Source organism: Rhododendron vialii, chromosome 12a, assembly GCF_030253575.1.
Source record: "Rhododendron vialii isolate Sample 1 chromosome 12a, ASM3025357v1".
Lineage (NCBI taxonomy): Eukaryota > Viridiplantae > Streptophyta > Magnoliopsida > Ericales > Ericaceae > Rhododendron > Rhododendron vialii.
Window position 1 is genome coordinate 4842159 of NC_080568.1, and position 19295 is coordinate 4861453.

At 37.4% G+C, this 19295-nt stretch overlaps 1 protein-coding gene across 7 annotated transcripts; it reads right to left on the bottom strand.

Moving 5' to 3' along the window:
- Nucleotides 1-812: 812 nt before the first annotated feature.
- LOC131311656 (F-box protein At1g70590) lies at nt 813-6358 on the bottom strand. 7 transcript variants are annotated; one of them, XR_009195531.1, is made up of 6 exons: nt 5981-6358; nt 5335-5615; nt 3189-3322; nt 2466-2648; nt 1434-1844; nt 813-979 (listed from the first exon to the last, which is right to left on the bottom strand). XR_009195531.1 is itself a non-coding variant. In XM_058339181.1 (5 exons), exons 1-5 carry the CDS (start codon nt 6277-6279, stop codon nt 1662-1664), a joined length of 1080 nt encoding a protein of 359 aa, XP_058195164.1. In that variant the 5' UTR covers nt 6280-6358; the 3' UTR covers nt 1220-1661. The 7 variants fall into 7 exon arrangements, 3 of the variants coding, with proteins under 3 accessions (XP_058195164.1, XP_058195166.1, XP_058195165.1); XR_009195530.1 differs by having other exon boundaries at nt 813-1217; XR_009195533.1 differs by having other exon boundaries at nt 813-1217; nt 1434-1886.
- Nucleotides 6359-19295: the final 12937 nt, after the last annotated feature.

Sequence of the window (19295 nt, forward strand, 5' to 3'; positions counted from 1 at the left end):
ATGGGTATGTGGTCTTTTGAGTCAATGTAATGGGTATGTGGTCTCACTTGTGGTTCTTGTCATCGGATTCTCAGAGCAAGTGTCCAGAAATGTCAAGACTGAATCGGTAAAGGAGACCCTAGTGAGGGTGAGGAAGAAGATAAGCCAATTAAGTCTTGGTTATTCAACAAGCCTTCACGTAAGCTCTGAAGAGAGTTTGAAATTGCCAGTTACTTTGAAACAAAGTGATAAGTTGAACTGCTAATTGATACTTGTTCATATATTTCTTGATAAACATTATAATCCTTCTGAACAATGACATCCTCTTTTCTAGACTGGCAGTGATCTTTCCTTCCCCCCCCCCCTTTTTCAGTTTACAGTTTTGGTGTGGATACCTTGAACACCATTTACTTTACAAATATGGAAGTACCTTGATTCATTGATGACTGAATCTCTGGCCCCATGGATGTGGATAGGTAGTAGTGTGCTACTCGTGCTGCTTCTACCTGCTTCAACCTCCTTGGCACCATGTTTAGGTTTCACTCCATCCACTCTCTGTTTCATGAAATGTGCGTTCAACAGCAGAAATATGTCCCAAGACAGCATTGTTTGACGGTAATGGAATGAACAACTTCTCTAGTAGCTCTGTTATCAACGGCTACTATAGTAGCAATATGAATCAATCCACCCCAGCCTGTCAATAGGTCTAACTTGACATCGATACTACAATTGTCACGCCAAAAACCCAAGGTCATAACCTGCTGTGAACCACGAGCTTTAAGCCATGGACCATGAAACCTAACCAGTAACCACCAATTCATTGCAACATGATCTCTGATAATCTTAAACATTGCAACAATAGCTCCAAATATTCAATCAAAAATGTCTGTTCAATAATTATCTCAACAGTAATGACAACATGCATGGATTCCTCAGGAGGTCATTACACAGAATTTCCTAAACACCGCTAGAGTCTTCATCCGGCATCCCAAACCCTCACCTGAAAATTGGATAATTAATTTACAGTTTGCCAAGTTGAGGAATGCTTGCAATAGCTTAGAGTCACTGAAATGCAAAACTACTATTCTTCCAGGCAAATCTTGCCAAGGCACTCAAATCACCCATTTTCTTACAAGTACATAGGATACAATAGCTGTTTTTCCCTGCCAAGCAATCCAAGCTCTTCAGAACCCATGAAAATGACAACAGTACAGAAACCCGGAAACAGATCCTTCCCCCTAAAAAAAGAAAAAGAAACTGATTTTTGATGGTGAAAATATGCAGTTAACCATTATAACATTGTGTAATACATTATTCCAGAAAAAACAAACTGTAAAACTTGAACAGAAATCCTTCATAGATGAAAGGTGAGGATGCAGGGGAAGAGAGAGGAAGGAAAGCATTACAAGAACAAGCATGAAGTCTAACCGACACATAAAGGGTGCGAAAGAAACCTTTTGTACATAGGTATTAGTGCTTTTTTGTAGTCCCCATCGAAACACTCCGTCGTGGAAAAGATTGATTTTTTTCCAACATCCAGATGTAGCTCTGCTGGAATGGTTCAAGAGACCGAAGACTAGTAAAGACAAAGGGGCCATCAACCCATATCATCACTTGCTGTCCTCCTGTGGGAATTGCTAAGGCCTTGATTCCCAGCCTGAGTTACATATCATTTATATGACTCAGCGAGATGAAGGCAGAGCATGCCAATTATCAGCAAGGGACATAACTCGATCACGCAAAGTAGCAGACAGTTGTTGGAGTATGACATTCTTGACATGAGCTGCAGCTGCTTCACCCGCTCGGTGGGCCAGCTCCAGGTATACTACAGCTTTCATCTTCTCCCCCTCCTGTCCATGTATTTGCTTTAAAATGCCAACATCAGATTCCAAAAGACTCCCTCAACCCTATGGCAGAGATTCGTTTACAAGAATGAAGCTGGAATGAAATAATTCTATACTCGAAATGCTCATTCTGACTTTTAGACTCAGTCCAACTAAACAATGAAAATATGCGCATTACAAATGGAACTCCTCCTTCACAACTTTAGGTGAATGCTCATTCCATTGGGAGGAGGCTAAAATTGATAAATGCATTCCTTCCGCAAATTATTCCAACGAATCAAAACGCTACCTAGATAACGTTAAAACGTAGTATGCAATGTGCATGCTCGCTCACGTAACCGCCAAATACAAGGGGACACTTTTACTTAAAAGGATCCATAAATACTGTTGTGCTGAACTCAGTAAGGCTTATATAAGGGTCAAAACGACTACAACATGCACTAATTTGATAATCAAATTCTAGTCATTTATGCAGCTGCCAATGGATTCCATTATATAATGCCATTGGCCAAAAGTACACACAAAAGGAGAGAGCAACCTTTCCAAGCAGTGTGAAACCAGAATTACTATAATCAATTTTATGAACACATCAGCAAAGAAAAGAAAGGAAAACTGGTAAAGCTATATGTCTGAGTTACGTACAGAAAAGAGACCGAGTCCATGCTCGAACTGAGCTTTACTATGACCCCGATCAGCTGCCCGCTTCATCCATTTCCTCGCTTGTCGATGATTCTGCACCAGGCCTTCACCAAAGGAGTAGCACAATGAAGTATTATACATAGCACGCACATAGCCTCCTTCTGCAGCTTTCAGATACCATCTTGCCTGTTACAAACTGAAGCTATCAGCAGGAAAATTCAGATTAACAAGTTAAAAGTGCAAAAGAACATATTCCAACCACATTGAGTTCTAGAAAATCCTGTTTCTCATTTAGCTCTTACAAAAGAATAACTTGGATGGGACCACGGCAATGACCAGCCAAAAACAGTTGCATCAAATTAAAGAAAACCAGTAAGACTCAGCTACTTCAGGAAAACAAGTCATGCAAAAGTAGGTCACATTGATGGTAATAACATAACCAAACCAACCAAAAGCAAGCCTTGTGCACCAATCAACTAGGGCTACACGAATCCTGTCAGTTAATTTATGAAATTCGTGTCCTATTTTTTTACACCTCATGTATCCTGTCAGTTAATTTATGAAATTCGTGTCCTATTTTTTTACACCTCATGTAAATTTAGGTTTTTACTCCCTAGCATGCAGTTACATACTAATCAGCAACTAGAAGCCTAATTTCGCAAAATACCTTACAACAGGAATCTTAATAAATTCTAGGAGTTAAAGGAAATAGGGAAGGTTGAATACTGCTTGTGGTAGATTTTGCTCCACCCCATGACCTTGATGCAAACATAGGGCGAGCTGGTACTGTGCACGGATATGACCAGAAATGGAAGCTTGTTTTAACCATTTGACAGCTTCCTTTGGATTTGGTGGTTCAGCTGCAAACACGATAGCAATCATAACTCATAAGACTCCTTACAACATGCAGCATAATATCTGATCTTACATAAATAGTTAAATATTATTGAAGCCATTAATCAACAGTTCACTTGCATACTGAGGGGAATACCATAAATATATGATAACTACCATTCCATCAAGAAGAGAACTAAAACTATTTCAATAACAAAGGTCAAGAAAGGAAGTGAAATAAGTCACAATGACTATGAGATGACCATGCAATTAGATGTCAATTTAAGGCTGTCAATGACCAGGGTAGAGACAATCATTGAATGATGTATTAGCCCTTGAGCAAGTAAAATCAATAACCAAGCTATTCAATTAAGGAAAGAATTCAACCAACAACAAAAACTGTCTCCTAAGCCTATGGTATAAGATTAATAATAAACCCGCTAAACAAAATCAGGGTGTAATTACAGTAAGTGCACTTAATATTCTATGTAGTTCCATTCGCAGTTAAATGCACTACCACACCATAAATATGCAAATTGTAACCAACAACAAGACAGTAAGTGTAACTCACCTAAACTACTGACGCTTTGCTTAATTGTTGGTTGTTTCAAAACTGGAGATTACATATTTAACTACAGTTGATATTTGCATCTTGGACAAAAGAAGTCTCATCTCATAACCAGGATAAGTATTGTCAATCTCAACTTCAATGGCCAACACTTATACAGAAACTCGCATACATATACTTGCTATCCAATGAGAAAAATTATGAACTAAGCGATATTCATGGTATCCTGGCGGCTGGCAGTAGGCTAATACTAAATCAACTAAACCAAAGTCACCGACTGACACCGAGCAATCAGTAAAAGTACGCTCTGCATGAGATACAGCTTCATTCATGAGAAAGTGTATGTTACCTGCAGTAAAAGTGGAAATGGGAATTTTGGAACCAACAAGAAGACAGCAAGTTTCAATCCCTTCTTTACCGATGCATCCTGACTATTGGTTTATTGAAACTGGTTTATTAATTGGAATTGATACTAGCATCCTCTTATGCAACAGACTCAGAAGTCAGAACCACAATTATAGCAGCGAAGGCCGCAATATCCATCTACCAATCTATTACAAAGGGAACACCCAAGCTGGTATGAACACTTTTCTGAAGCTGCTCACACGTTTACTGTCTCCAAACTGCACTTTTAACTACTACAGTTTCTTTTTTCCCCTCAAATCAAATACCCTTTTTAACTGCATAGGGAGAATTGATGAGCAAAAGAAAGAAAGAACTGCCATAGCTCCATTTCGCTCTCCTCTCTTTCCCACTTACACGTCTCACTCCATAGTGGATTCCATTTAGAGATTAATCTCCCAAGCAGCATTTGAAGGTTCGCCCCTCTCCCTCTCCCTCTCCCTCTCTGTTTGTACCATTTTCAACTACCTCCAATAGAAATAAATTTTTAACCAAGAAAACCATTTTGAATGCTCTTGTTTAATGTTTAATTGGTGTTAGTGGTTCATTAGATAGTCTGTACATTTTCTTCATGCTATTTGCATAATTTCATTGCAAGCGCATTGCATGTACCCTGCCGCTAGTCACCCTATAAGCAAACAACCGCAATTACATAAACTACCCATTAATCAAGCGAAAACTAACAGACAAGCAAATAACCCATTCTACAATTTAGCAGGGCTGCAAACAACAAACCTACAAATGCAGCGTATTAATCAAAATAACCCGTTATGGGCTTGCTTGGCTCGTTAGTAATCGAGTCGAGCACAAGCTCGAGTTTTGAGTTGTTTAGTAAACGAGTTGAGCTCACATTTATAAAAGCTCGGCTCCTTTACAGACGCTTGTTAAGTAAACAAACCGAGCTCAAACACCTCAATAATAGATGAGTTTATAATGAGTCGAGCTCAAGCTCAATTATTCTAGGCTAGTTTTGAACGAGCCGAGATCGAACACTTCGAAGCTGAGCTCGGCTCAGCTCCTTCGCAACCCTACCTACAAATTAACAGTTCCATTCCTTAAAAATCTAACCTCTCAGGTACGAAATCCCCAAATTGCACTGCCCAGCCCGATCACCCAACCCCGCCGCTCTCCCATACAAACTCATCGCCTCCTCCTTTCTCCCCATCTCCCAATACACCAACCCCGCATCCACCATCGCCAGTGTCGACCCGCGTGCCGCCCCTTTCAAGAACGACTCCAGCGCCTTCTCCACATTCCGCTTCACGCCGCCCCTGCCGTGCTTGAACCGCTTCCCCCACTGGAGAAACAGCATCGCTTCCCGTAACGGCTTCAGCGCGTCCCCCCATGCCCTGCACACACGCGCGTAGCCACAATTTTCGATACATGAGATCACAAAACTAGAACAAAACAGTTTTCAGGGCAAATTAGCGACTCTATCGTTATTGAGAAATTAAAGAAAGTGGCTGTGAGCCCCAAGGGTTAGGGTTAGTCCGGTTGGTTGGTGGGCTGCTCCCACACAATTGACCAAGGTTTGATTCATGGGTCGGGCTGCAAGAAACCCCAAGAAAGTAATTTCCCGTGAATTCCCTAGCCCCTGCATGAAAGGCTTGCCCTTGACCGGACTGGGGAGAGATTAGTTGTAATGCGTGTAAGCTGGCACAGATACCCCTGATCGTCGAACCCAAATAAAAAAAAAAAAACTGGCTGTGCTTGCCTGCAGACGAGCGACGCCGCTTGGAGGGTGGGGTGGGTGAAATTGGCGGCGATTTGGGCGAGGACGTCGTAGGGGAGGGCGGAGAAGTCGCGGCGGAGGTTCGATGATGATGACGTGGAAGGACATGACGAGGAGGAGGAGGACGAAGAGGAAGGGGTTGAACGGAATCGAGATTTTGGTGGGAATTCGGAGGTGTTTTTGGATTTTTGACGGGGGGTGGTTGTGGTGTTTGGTTTTGATGATAGGTGGAGGGAGGTAAAGGGAGAGGCGTTGGTTCGAGAGGGCCATGTTTTCTCCATTTTTGGAGAGAGAGAGAGGTGTTCTGGTAATTTGAGTGGGGATCGGGGACGGTTCTCGTCGGTAGAGAAGCTTAAAAAGTCACTTTTTATTATTTTCCTTGGAAATTTGGGTAAAAGTAATAATTTGATACTTTTCGATCTGCAAACGAGTCGAGTCAAGCCGAGCTTTATTATGTTCAAGCTTGAGCTCAGTGAAAACTTAACGAGTCGAGCTCGAACCGAGCGGGTCTTGGCTTGACTCGAGCTCGAGCTTGTTCACGAGCCTCAACGGAGAATATATATATATATCCTCATAGGCCTAATACAACCAAAAATATTTTGATTGTGAAGGTATATATCTTTCATTTTCCTATGGAGGGATGGTGTGCTGGTGTGCGTGTGCTTTCGCTTCTCTTGGTTGACTGGAAACTGAAAATGAAAAGAAAAAATTATGAAATACAATAAAAATCCTAAATTTAAGTGTATATACCCTGGCTCGCGAGCCAACTCAAGCCTAGCTTATCCTAGCTCGAGCTTGTTTGTTTAACTTCCAAGCCGAGTTTGAACAAGTCACTAACGAGCCGAGCTACGTGCCGCTCGTAAGAGGCTCGGTTCGTTTGCAGCCCTACTTTTCGATACCTCTTTTCATGTCTGAACAATAATAATTCATAAGAAGTGTGACTAAATATGAGTAAATACGGAAAGAAAAAAAAAAACCAAAAAGGCAGGAAAGGATTATTTTTTTAATCATTCGTTAATTCTAATCTACTTTATCTAAAGAGACATGAGCAAGATTAAATTTTCATAAGCACTCGTCCCCTCGGCAAGTAACAATTGCTTCACCCAATTTCCTCTCAACATCGCCTCAACTAATCTTCTCCGGCGGAACGGGGCCTAAGGGCTGAGTGGTCAAGGATTAATGGTGGCTTTTTTCCATGATCAGAAGTAAAATTTAAAAAACAAAAAAGGGATTAACTGTTACTTTGGTTTGCCTGGTTTGGGCCTTTGGAATTTGGATAGCGATGAAGGTACGCAAAAAGACCTGGGCCGAACAAACCCAATCACAAATTTCACCGGGCGGATAAAGTTTTGAGGGATAAATAGAGAAGGAGATAAAATGTGGATATATTATAAGACGGAATTGACTAAGAAGGGATGAACTAAGAACGAGTGTGTTTGGCTGTTGAAATGGATAAATAAGAGTGCATGGGTAATAAAGAAATAATCTGAGAGTTTACTTAGTTGCGCCTTGCTATGAGAATACAAAATGAATTTTGGAGTTGTTTGGGGGCATGCTGGTAATTTTTGGCAGCCAGGACAAGCTATGAAGCTAATGATGAGGGATGGCGTGGGGCGAGTTTTGCTAAGCTTATCTGCCTGATAAGCAGTCCGGATGTAAAGGAAGGAACCAAATACAAGGTGAGAGTGGCATCGGATTAGCATATCCCCTAGGGTCCCTTCTCCGCTTGGCTCGCCAAATTAGCCTAGGTGTTAAATTCAATGTGGAGGAAAAATTACTCAGTGTTCTTAAGGCACCGACACGTGGTGCGCCAAACCTCCTTTCTATTATACATTCACATGATACTTAAAATTAAATGTGTAATAGAGGAGAGACCTTACGGTCACTATGACAGCTCCAACAAGTGTAGACATCAAGTCATTCTCCAACAAAGCCATTCTCCAATTCTGATGTATCCTTGTTGGTAATTGACCCAAAGTAGTCATGTCAAATTCAAAGCCAAATGAGAGTGATGCCAAATAGTTAATACTCCTTTAGAATAGAAAAAAAAATGCTCACCTTTAGAAAAATTTTACCCTTGAAGAATGAGTTTAAAGATTTGAACTTTTGAAGTATGGTTGGAGTCTTGGATATGCTCTGCAGCCTCGAGCACACTGCCTCAACAAGAAATCCTCTTCAGTTTTTTTTTTTTTTTTTTTCATTCTTTAATTTTAATTTATTTTATCCTAAGAAATTTAGGGAGGGAGATTAGTAGTTACGGAAAACAAACTCTTTCCATTTGCATGGAAGTGTAAAGGAAGCACCAACTGCAACGCACTCCACTTGCAAATCCGCTTCAGTTTATTGATTCAAAATTGTCGGTAACTACAAGACACATTACCACAAATGGAAATTTTGCCCTGGCCCCACATTTCTTTCTCTAATCAGAAATGCCCTTGATCCCATTAAACGGTCCAACTCACTACCTTCCAAGCAAAACCTGCAGACTTTATTGCTTCTTCAACGTTCCGATCCCAAGAATATGCTCTGTTTTTTTTTTTTTTTGGAACATGATAGAAATACATTGATAATAATAAAAAAATGGTTACAACTTACAATGGATGAGGTTATTTATCCTCCCATTGTCACTCACTAAACAATTGGTTTAATTACCTTAGTCATGCATATGATCATCACCACTCTAAACAAATGGGATTTCAAGTATGTAATAGAACGATCGTTGGAGTATGATTCACAAAAAATGATTCAAAATGAGACTCGTTACAGATTCATTTTGATGGTACGTGACTTCCATTGTATAGTGAAAAATCTTAGATCGCCTAAATATATAGATTTGCTATGATTTATCTCTTTAATTAATTAACCCACCAACTGAAAATTAAATCAATCTCACCAATGGAAAGCAAATAAATAAAGAACTCCAGGATATACGTGGAATATCCTAAATGGGAAAAAATCACGGGAAGGAACCAAGCAGTATAAACATTGTGCAGTTACAAGTAATTTTACCTACGATTTGAATCCTCACAATTGAGCCTAAGACCTACTTGCCGAATCCACGTTCACCACATCCAATGCTTGACCGTTGTTGCCTTGAATCCACAAGTTTTTTGAAATACTTCCAGAAATCCACCGAAAGATGATTCAAATAGTTGAATCAAAGATGTGTAAACTTCTTGAAGTTGTCATAGTATATCAATGATCGAAGATCTCATTTTACTCCAAGACTCAAAGTACCAAACCGCTTCCAATTTTTGTCCCTCAGACGTGGCGTCTCAACAATGGTTATTTTACCTTCGATTATTTCATACGGCTGTATGATGTCAAAAAGAGCAACCCTCCTGTTTTCCTTTCTCTCAATATATTGACCACTTTTCTGGAGCACCATTATAAGAAGTCCTGCAATCTTTTTTATAACGAAAATTGGAAAGCTAAATTGCACGATCAATTGGAAAGTTAATCTCGTGATTTTGTCAGCCACCTAGCCAATGATCCGCCTTGCTCTATCTTTCCATTTGGAGCGGTTTCTTCCCTTACATAAACAAATCTTTCCTATTTTATCCGCCTAATACGCTCACTCTCAATTACATAACAAGATTCCTTCCACTCTAATCTTATACAGACTCGCTAGCTTAAAAAAGATAAAAAGAAATTACAACTCGATAAAGAATGGAATACAAAAGAAAATGTGTTTTGTCAATTGAATTGCCAAATAAGAGAGACAACAGAATATGGACCTTATCCATACACATATCATCGACCATGCAAAATACATGTCAATCGAATATAGAAGATGGTTAAATAATTTTTATAAGGGTCTTAGTTTGCATTATATACGACGTATCTGTCATAGGAGATGGTTTTGATTTCCACAGATTATTCGTTTAACAACTCTTGGTGCTAAATTGTGTTTTTTTAATAAGAAATACTAATTTAAATCCTCTTTGGTTCTGTCATTTTTTATGGTCAGTTTATACGAGACTTTGTCCAAATTTTATATGGACCCCTACTAATGAATGATTGAATTAGTTTATCAAGCATTAGTCGAGGTGGGTGTCAACTGCTGAAATAATTACTAGAAAGAATGAGATGATGAGAATATAGGCTAGAGTCGTGAGGGCCAATTACTGGGTACTTCCGGAGGATTATACGACATTCACTACTACAAAATGGTATAAAGATCACGGTCCAAAAACTAAAAAGATCTCACTTTTTGTAAAAACGTAATAAAATGTTATGAACTATATAGTTTTAATCTCAGTTATACGAAAAAACTGAGATAGAAAGATTTTTTAATCTCAATAATCTAAAAAGTGAGATTGTAACTTGAAGAATAGATCTCATTTTCAAAAAACTGAGATTATATATGAAAGAATATATCTTGTTTCCAAAAAAACTGAGATGAAAAGATTTTTTAGTCTTAGTAATTTAAAAGTGGGATTGTAACTTCAAGCATAGAACTCGTTTTCCAAAAACTGAGATTATATATGAAAAAATATATCTCATTTCGAAAAAACTGAAATAAAAAGAACCTTTAATCTCAGTCATTTAGAAACTGAGGTCATAAGTTAGAGAACATTTTTTTTAAGACTTGAGATGAAAGCTCTTATATAGAAAAAGTTGAAAGTCGCTTACCCCTTAATCGACTCCTCGCTCAATATCCCTAAATAAATGTCACTCTCAACCATTCTACAAAAAATATTTCATCACAAAATGGGGCACTTTCAGCAATGAAAATATATTTCGTCGCCAAATGAGTACCTTTGGTGACAACATTTATGAAGGTTGCGTTTCATCTTCAAATATATTTCGAGTATAACTTTATGTTTAGAACTCCATTAATTGAGATAATTCAAATTGGATTTGAACAATAACACAAAGGGCTACAACTTTCATGGTTATCAAAATTGCTAATTTTAATATTTAAAGGTTCAAAATGATGTTCAAAATATATTTTAATGTTAAACGCATATGTTTTATATTAAATATTTCAATTATATATTGAAAAGTGTGTGTGGTGCAGTTGGTTGAAGCTTCTATGTAAAACTCAAGAGACTTGGGTTCAAAGCCCACTAGGAGAAATAATGTGAGATTTTTTCCCTTAGGAAAACGCCACTTTTAATCTCGGTTTTTTCAAAAACTGAGATTATTTCTCTCTAAACAACTACGGTTTTATAATAAAACTGAGATGTTTTGCTATTAAAGGTCATGGTTTTGTCATTTTTAATCACTGTTTTTATGTTTTTAGTCACAGTTTTAATGAGTTTTAATCACGGTTTTTATCCCGTGGTTAAAAGATAGAGACTTTTAGTTACACCTTGATAGACCACGGTTTTAAATGCGAGATTAAAAGTGAAAGATCACACTAAATGACCGAAGTCTTTATCTATTTTTGTAGCAGTGATTGTTGATCCATGTGGCATTTTTCGCAAATAAAATATTGTCACCACATAATGTGGGTCACTCCTTATCTCCCAACAACTCAAACAAATACTAAGTAATAATAATGTCCTTACCGAATGAGTTATCGCTACGTAAATGATACGAAGTACCACGTAGTCATGTGTGCTGGATAATTACTCTGTTATAAATGGTACTTCCGATTTTGTCATGAATAAATATTGAGAAATCAAGTTCGTCAAGTTGGTTGTCTCATTTCTCTTCCCAGTGGTGACCTGAGTTCAAATGCCACGGGGTGCATGTTTGGGGTTCAGGACTATGAATAACCTCTGAATCCCCCGTTGACTAACAAACGAACACCACGCTGATGTATACCGTAAAAAAAAAAACAAAAAAAAAACATTGGGGAGTTGAAAGCGAAAGCAATAAATTTGACAATTGCACTTAGCATTGGATTCTGATCCACCGTTCCATATGCATTTGTCCTCTTTCCCACTTCCTACCACGACAGCATTAATACAGAGTACTTCCCCGATATGATAAGGCGTCCTTGGCGGGTGGACACTCGTCATCGGACGTGGGCACATACAAACTAGAGAGAAAAACATGTCTGAGCACAACCCGCCGTCCTGAGGCGACTCAATGTCGGGTTATCTAACTTCACTTACCCCGGCCTTCAGTTGGTCTGTCATGCTAGTAACGTGTTGGAAGCCTAATTTGTGCTCGGAAATTAGGGCTTAGACATTAATTTTCCTAGCTCTCGGTGCCTATTGTTTATCTTCATAGTTTTTCGGATTGATGCATTTTTCCTTTATCTTTGTATTTAGATGAAAATCTTGTTGGCTTTTACGATGAAATTCATGCTTCGGATCAAACAAAAAGAAAGGAAAACATGTCCGAGCATTATGCCCCAGGGTATTTTCTCAGTTCAAAATAAGGGAAAGAAGAGAAGAGAAAACAGATCATCATGCATTATCATATCTGAAAAGTTTGGGTTCTCCCCAACAGTTTTTATACGTAAGAGCAAAGGGTAAAAAAGGGGGCGATCCGGCATAGTAGCGGACATGATTACAAGAACTCCAAACTCGAGATAGTCTATCGGAACACAACTGAGATTCGCATGAGGGCAAAGTTCGAGGGGGGCGCGCGTCAAATGCAACGTCTCAGACCTTGGATTTCTTGACCACCTTAAATAATCACTTGGGAGCCATGATTCGCTAGGCTATCATTCTGGGTGGTGAATAATACTCCATTAGTTTTCTTATAATGCATGGACTTTTAGTGGTAAGAAATTTTTTCCACCCCAGAATTTGCACTGATGAGATCACTACAACATAAATAGTCTATTGCGAGGAAAAATTGTGAGGAAATTCCTTTTCCTCGCAAATAGTACACATTCAGCGAGGAAAAAAAATTTCGTCGCCTTTAATAACAAAACTAGCGAGGAAAATATTTTTTGTCGCAAATTATATCCATTTAGCGAGGAAACATAAATTTCGTCGCCTATAAACCTCTTTTCGTTGCAAATTATTCTCATTTGGCGAGGAAATGTATTTTCCTCGCTATTCATGTCCAATAGGCGACAAAATGAACTTTTCCTCGCTGTTGGTATCCTATAGGCGGCAAAATACAATTTCCTTGCTAATTGTATCCTATTGGCTCGCCCACTCTAGCAAGTGTAAGGCATGAATTTCCTTAATTGTATCAAACTGTGATTCAATGAGGGATAATTGATACAATTAAATAGTGAATGACATCATATATTATTAAATGGATCACGAGTTGGTATGTTGAAAGATATTCAAATTTATCCTTAATTTTAGAGAGATCATTCAATCATCTTATTTTAAGACACGTTATTCAATCTACTTATCATTTTAATAGTTTTGTTTAATAATAATATACTCATCTAATAGTAGAATTTTTGCAATTTTGGGTGGGTAATTGTCAGTGACAAGCTACCCATAATAATACATTGAGCAACGAGGTTACTAGGGGCAACTTTATAGTTATGAATTGAAAAAAAAAATCTTAAAAAATAACTACGAATCTATAATATTCTTGGTCTTTAGCAAAATAAAATTATGCCAAACTAACTCTTAGTGTATTGGACGGTGATGGCTCTCATTATTCATGATATGATATTTTTTAGATTAATTATCTGTCTTAACGAGAAGAGTTTAACAAGTACAAAATTATGGCCAAAAGAAAAAAATTCACTAAAAGCCGAAAAAAATATCAAACACGTGCCTGTCTTAAAAAATATGTTGTGCTAGCCAAATATTGGACTTGCTCAAACAAACTTCAGAGTACAAAAACTCGAAAGATCTTAATGTTGGAATATTAATTTGAAAGGTAGAAGACAAGATAACAACATGATATATAATAAAAAGTTCACATTGTGCCCAGAAGTGTAAAGTGGTGCAGATGGTAGGTGATGCGTGTGTGAAACGAGGAGGTCCAAGGTTCGAGACCGAGGAGCTTCAAAAGATGACAATGCCATGTTCCTTCTTTTTGGATTCAGTGACGATTTTTTTTAGAAATAGCGAGGAAAAAAATTGTCGCCTATTGTATAAAATAGGCGAGGAAAATAACTTTCCTCGCAAATAGTTTTAGCGACAAGGCTTTAGCGAGGAAAATGAGCGACGAAATGTTTCCTCACAAATACCATTAGCGACGAAAACTGGTGCTTTAGCGAGAAAATAATTTCCTCACAATAGCCCGTTCGTGTTGTAGTGGATAATTCTGAAGTCCGTGAAAAAAAGAAGAAGATAATTCTGAAGTACTGTCCAGAAAATTGTTAGAGAGATTCGATTTCGTAGTTAAAGTGCAGTACTCGAGGGATGTGACTGTGAGGTACTCGTACTTTATAAAGAGGGAGGGATATGTCAGTGTCAACCAGATTTATAATCAGTTTAACCATATGCATGCAGCATCTCATTCCATGCTACTACTCCATTGTACTCTTAGGTAGATCTTCACTTGCATATGGAGAGAGATCTAAAGAGAGAGAGAGAGAGGGGTATATGAAGAGGATGCTGGGATGAGAGAGAGAGAGAGAGAGAGAGAGTGAGAGAGGTATATGAAGAGGATTCATACTCATGTACTAAAAGGATTCATCATCAGAATTTTGTAGGCTCGTAAAGGGTACTTGATTTGATTGATACATAGTAGTTCTAACGGCTTGCCCAACATTTCTATATAGCAAATATTTTTTAAAAAGAACTTTGAAGATATAAAATGCATTAAAAAGCTGTTATCAACTCAGGAGCAATAAAATTTGCACTTCTGGTTGAGGAGGTCTCACACAAGAATATATAGACAGGATCCAAAATTTCAACTATGGAGTGATCATAATTACACTTACAATGGATCCTTATAATTTCATGACTTCGAACAATACTACACTAGGGTTCTTAAAAAACTTGTGGGCATTGTCTCCTACGTGCGCCCCTTGTAAATCCACAAGCACTCAAAAGGGTAATGATATGTAGAAACATATATATTCCATAATCCATGAGCAATTAGTGTTGTTGGACTCTTAATTAGGCAGCGCGAAATACAGAATATTTCAAAAAAAGATTGCTTAAGTGCATAAGCATATGAATAAGCTCACACTTAGCCGTCAATTTAACTTGTTTAAAGCAAAACAACAATTGTTGGCTTAAAAGTTCTGTACATGACACTTTGATATCATTCTAATTAACAGAGTTTTGTGAGAACTTCTTTTCTTGCTAAAATCTTTTTCACACACACTTATGCCATAATATTTGCTCCGTTCTGTTAAGATTCTTATTTTTTAAGTACTTATTTTCTTCTTTACGAGACAGGTCATTCTCTCACAAACCTTTAATTCAAAAAATAAGTACTTATTTAAAAATAAATATTTATTTTAGTCAGTAAAACACATCCTATTCACACAAAACAATGTACATGAACTCTAGGCAAACTACTACAAAGAGATACATATATAGACAACAGAAAATGGCTAAAACCAACCAGAAATGCAACACAACAAATTAAGGTGGAAGAAGATAAATCCCTAGACTCTAAACTATGCAAATACGGCATTTGTATATTGGACAGAGTACCGAATAAACGCAATAGATGTGACTCTATTGTGTTTATTCGATTCTCTGTACAGCACGCAAGCATGGTATTCCTTATTAACATCTCCCTCAAGCTCTTTCAACGCGGCGCGTAAATACAGTCTCCAAATCCGGTGGATTAAAAAACTCCCCAGCACCGCCGTAGTGGCACCCCGAAGAAGGCTTCCGCTTCCTCGGCGGTGGCGGACACTCCGTCCTGGTAGAAATTCTGGCTGCATCCCCGGTCGGCGTTGTGGTAGAACAGTATTCTTCTCCTCCGTCGTCCTCTTTTTGTTTCTCCGCCGGAGTACTCGTGAACACGGGCTTCAGTGGAACCCCGAACGGAATTCCCGCGACCACCCATTTCTGTCCTTCTGATTCTAAACCTCCCTCCATGTGAGCGGCCGTCTGGTCTGGGTAAACCCCTTGGATTAAATAGAGGAGGTGGAAAGAAAAGAGATGCTGTAGTACTTTACGTAGTTCGTAGGAAACTAAGAGGAAAATGTTGAAAGTGATGGAGGAAAGTGGAAACTGAAAAAGGGTCTTTTGAGTATATATTGATATTTGGAAGAGGCTTATTTAGGAAGCTAGGAGGTTAGAACGTGAGGAAGAAGAGTGAAAGTTATGGTTAATGTTCTGTTCTTCTACCCACTACCCAATGGGAGAGAGAGAGAGGGTACCCGAGGAAGCCCAGAGGCAAGGAATGAAGCTTATAAAGGGTAGAGGGAGAAGGAACAATTTTGGGAGGAAGGTGCCCGTGAAAGATGCTGACCCCGGGCGAGAATTTATTTGGCGGTATTAGGTCACCGCCACATGGTGGCAACGTCCTTATTCACCACGCATTTCTGTGAGACTTAGTACAAAAATATGTGGTGGTCCAATGGGCCTCGTAAAAATGTGTAGTGTTAACGTTTAAGACTCCCAAGACACCAAATAATTACTCCCTTGGGCAAAGTAATGTATTTATTTTTGGTAACCATGTGTGCGGACCAACTTGCACAATCGACTAATTCCGAAGCCTTGAATATGTCAATAACCCACACATATATATGAAACGATACCAAAATATGATCACATATAGTTATTCATTTGGATTATTATTATCATTATCATATTTTTTGCAAACAAAAAAACGTCTAGGTTAGTTTTGCGTCATATATAGACTATTGATTCGTTTTGACGAGAAGAATACAAAATATAAAAAATTATTATCAAAATCCTTTAAAAAGTGCAGTACTGAAGACAAAAAATAATCGAAAACAGACATCGTTTTTGGATTATTTGTCTTTTCTGAACCTTTAAAGTTTTATATTTTTTCAATTTTATGATATCTCATTGAGACGAACCACTAATCCACGAAAATATTGACACAAAACTTACAAATGCATTTTTTTTTTTTGAATAAAGAGTTAAAAATAACACAACTGAATTATTAAGCCGAACTAGGCCTAAGTCGACATAATTATTGATTATATTGCTTCTACCCATATATAGTACTTGAACTAAAACCTTTACGTGAACTAAATTGTGCTTGGTTCAAAAAAGAGAGAACCAAGTTGGTGCTCCCGTGATAATGTCTGTCCTAAATGTCAGACATATTTTGTGAACTATAATTCCGTATTTTGGTTCCGCTAATGTTATTGTTTTTTAAGTATTTATTTTTCATTTTACGAGACAGATCATTATTTCATGATATATCACTTTTAATTTAAAAAATAAATACTTTTTTTTTAATTAGCGAAACGGGTCAATAAATTTAATACTAGACAGTAATACCACTAAAGATTCAAAAAGTAACAAACACATGAATACAAAATCCAGCTACAATAAAGTAGGATAAGGATATACTGACTCCTTCCATAACGAATACTACTGTACAAAATTTCTACGAATGATAGCATCCTGCGCTGAGAAATTTTGGTGTTTCAATCGAAAGGGAAAACTGTAAAAGTTGCAAATTGACTGAACCATTTTGAGCGCAGGTGAGAGAGACTTTTCTTTTCTGTTATGGCGGATAAACCAATCAAACTGTTCAAATTTAAGCTCGTATTCACTCGTTAAAAAAAAAAAAAAAAAAGGAGTGAATATGAGCTTGAATTCGGACCTGTTTATTAGAGCATCATCAACTCTTACCATTTTTTATTTTTTATTTACTGAAACTCAAAATTTGAGTAAAACTGACTTACCCCAAAAAAAGAAAAAGAAAAGAGAAACTACCAAAAATCCACTCCACTCCTTTACTGAAGCCTTTGCCAAATTGAGTTTTACTCAAATCAAGAGAGACTCGGTTTTCTCAATTTTTTTTGAAGACTCTTTACCTTCTCCCAATTTTAAACCAATGCCATTAAGAGCATCCACAATGTAATAATCAAAACCAAAAGATTGCTAAAGTTAGTAATGTTTGCTCAAAAAGTGTTCACATTGTAATAACCAAACTTAGCAATCTCTTAACAACTCATTAAATTTTAGCCTTTGAATAATCAAAACTAGCAACCTTTTTGCAAATAATCAAATTTAATGGTCCCCATATTTTCTCAATCAAGTAGACCTATTATTACATAAAAACCTTCTCTCTCAACAATGTTTCCAGAAAATTATTTTTAAAAACTGTTTTTTTTTTCAGAAACTTTTAAAAAAAATTATAAATGTTTTTACAAAAAAAAAAACGGATTCTAACAATTTTTCAAAAAAAAAAAAACTGTTTTTTTAAAACTGTTTTCTTTTTGAAAAAAAACTATTTTCAATTTTTTTTTTCACTAAACTATTTTCTTAAAAAAAACTTTTATTTTATTTCAAAAAGAGTATTCAAATTATTGTCAAAAAATTTAGTTTTTAGAATTTTGTAGTTTAAAAAGGTGATGTAGCAAGTTTTGGTTATCCAATTTTGATTATTATATTGTGGACATCTACATTGCTAACTTTAGCAATGTCTTAAATGGATAATCAAAAGATGATGTGACAATTTTTGGTTATCCAATTTTGATTATTACATTGTGGATGCTCTAATGAGGTTTTATGCATATTTGTGCTAAGTTTTGCCCATTGGATTGTTTCATACCAAATAAAGCTTTTACTCAAATTTGAGTAAGGGTACGTTGTAGTGGTCTTGTATCAACAAATTCAAGGTTGAATGTCTTTTTGAATCTCGTTAAGTTTTGAAATCAACCTCAAACAATATAGCTTAGCTCGTTTAACCTATGATATTCAAAAAAAAATTAAGCTACTTGAGATTATTTTTTTATTATTGGTTAAAGTTTATTTGAAATTCATTCGTTGTTAGGGCTGTAAATGAACCAAGCCATTCCAAACGGCTTGCGTTCAGCTCATTTTACAGCCCTATTCGTTGTTCAGCTAAGCTTAAATTTATTTTTAGAACTCCCAAAATTTACAAATCAAATCTAAACTGAACAATTGCAATTTGGCTCATTCTATTCGGTATAGTGATCGATTTTGGTTGTGAAAATATAAACTCACCTGACGTCGTTCCCAGTACGTACCTTAAAAATACTACTACTAAACATTCGCACCACCTCATCTCATGACGGCCATTTAGTGATTCCGCCCACCCTTCCTTCTCCGCCATACAAAAACCCCACCAAAACCCTAACTCCCTCTCTCTCCTCCCTCCTCTCAAACCCTCCAAATCTCCGATTCTCAACCAAGAATCGTATCTGTTGTGACATTCGGAGCGTCAAAAGCCTGCAAGAATGGATGGATGGTTGATTGCGACTATTTGGAAGTGATCCGATTCTTGCTTGACTTACCACTTGACCTGCTTTCGTTTCAAGCTTAGCTATGAGAAAAGTGTC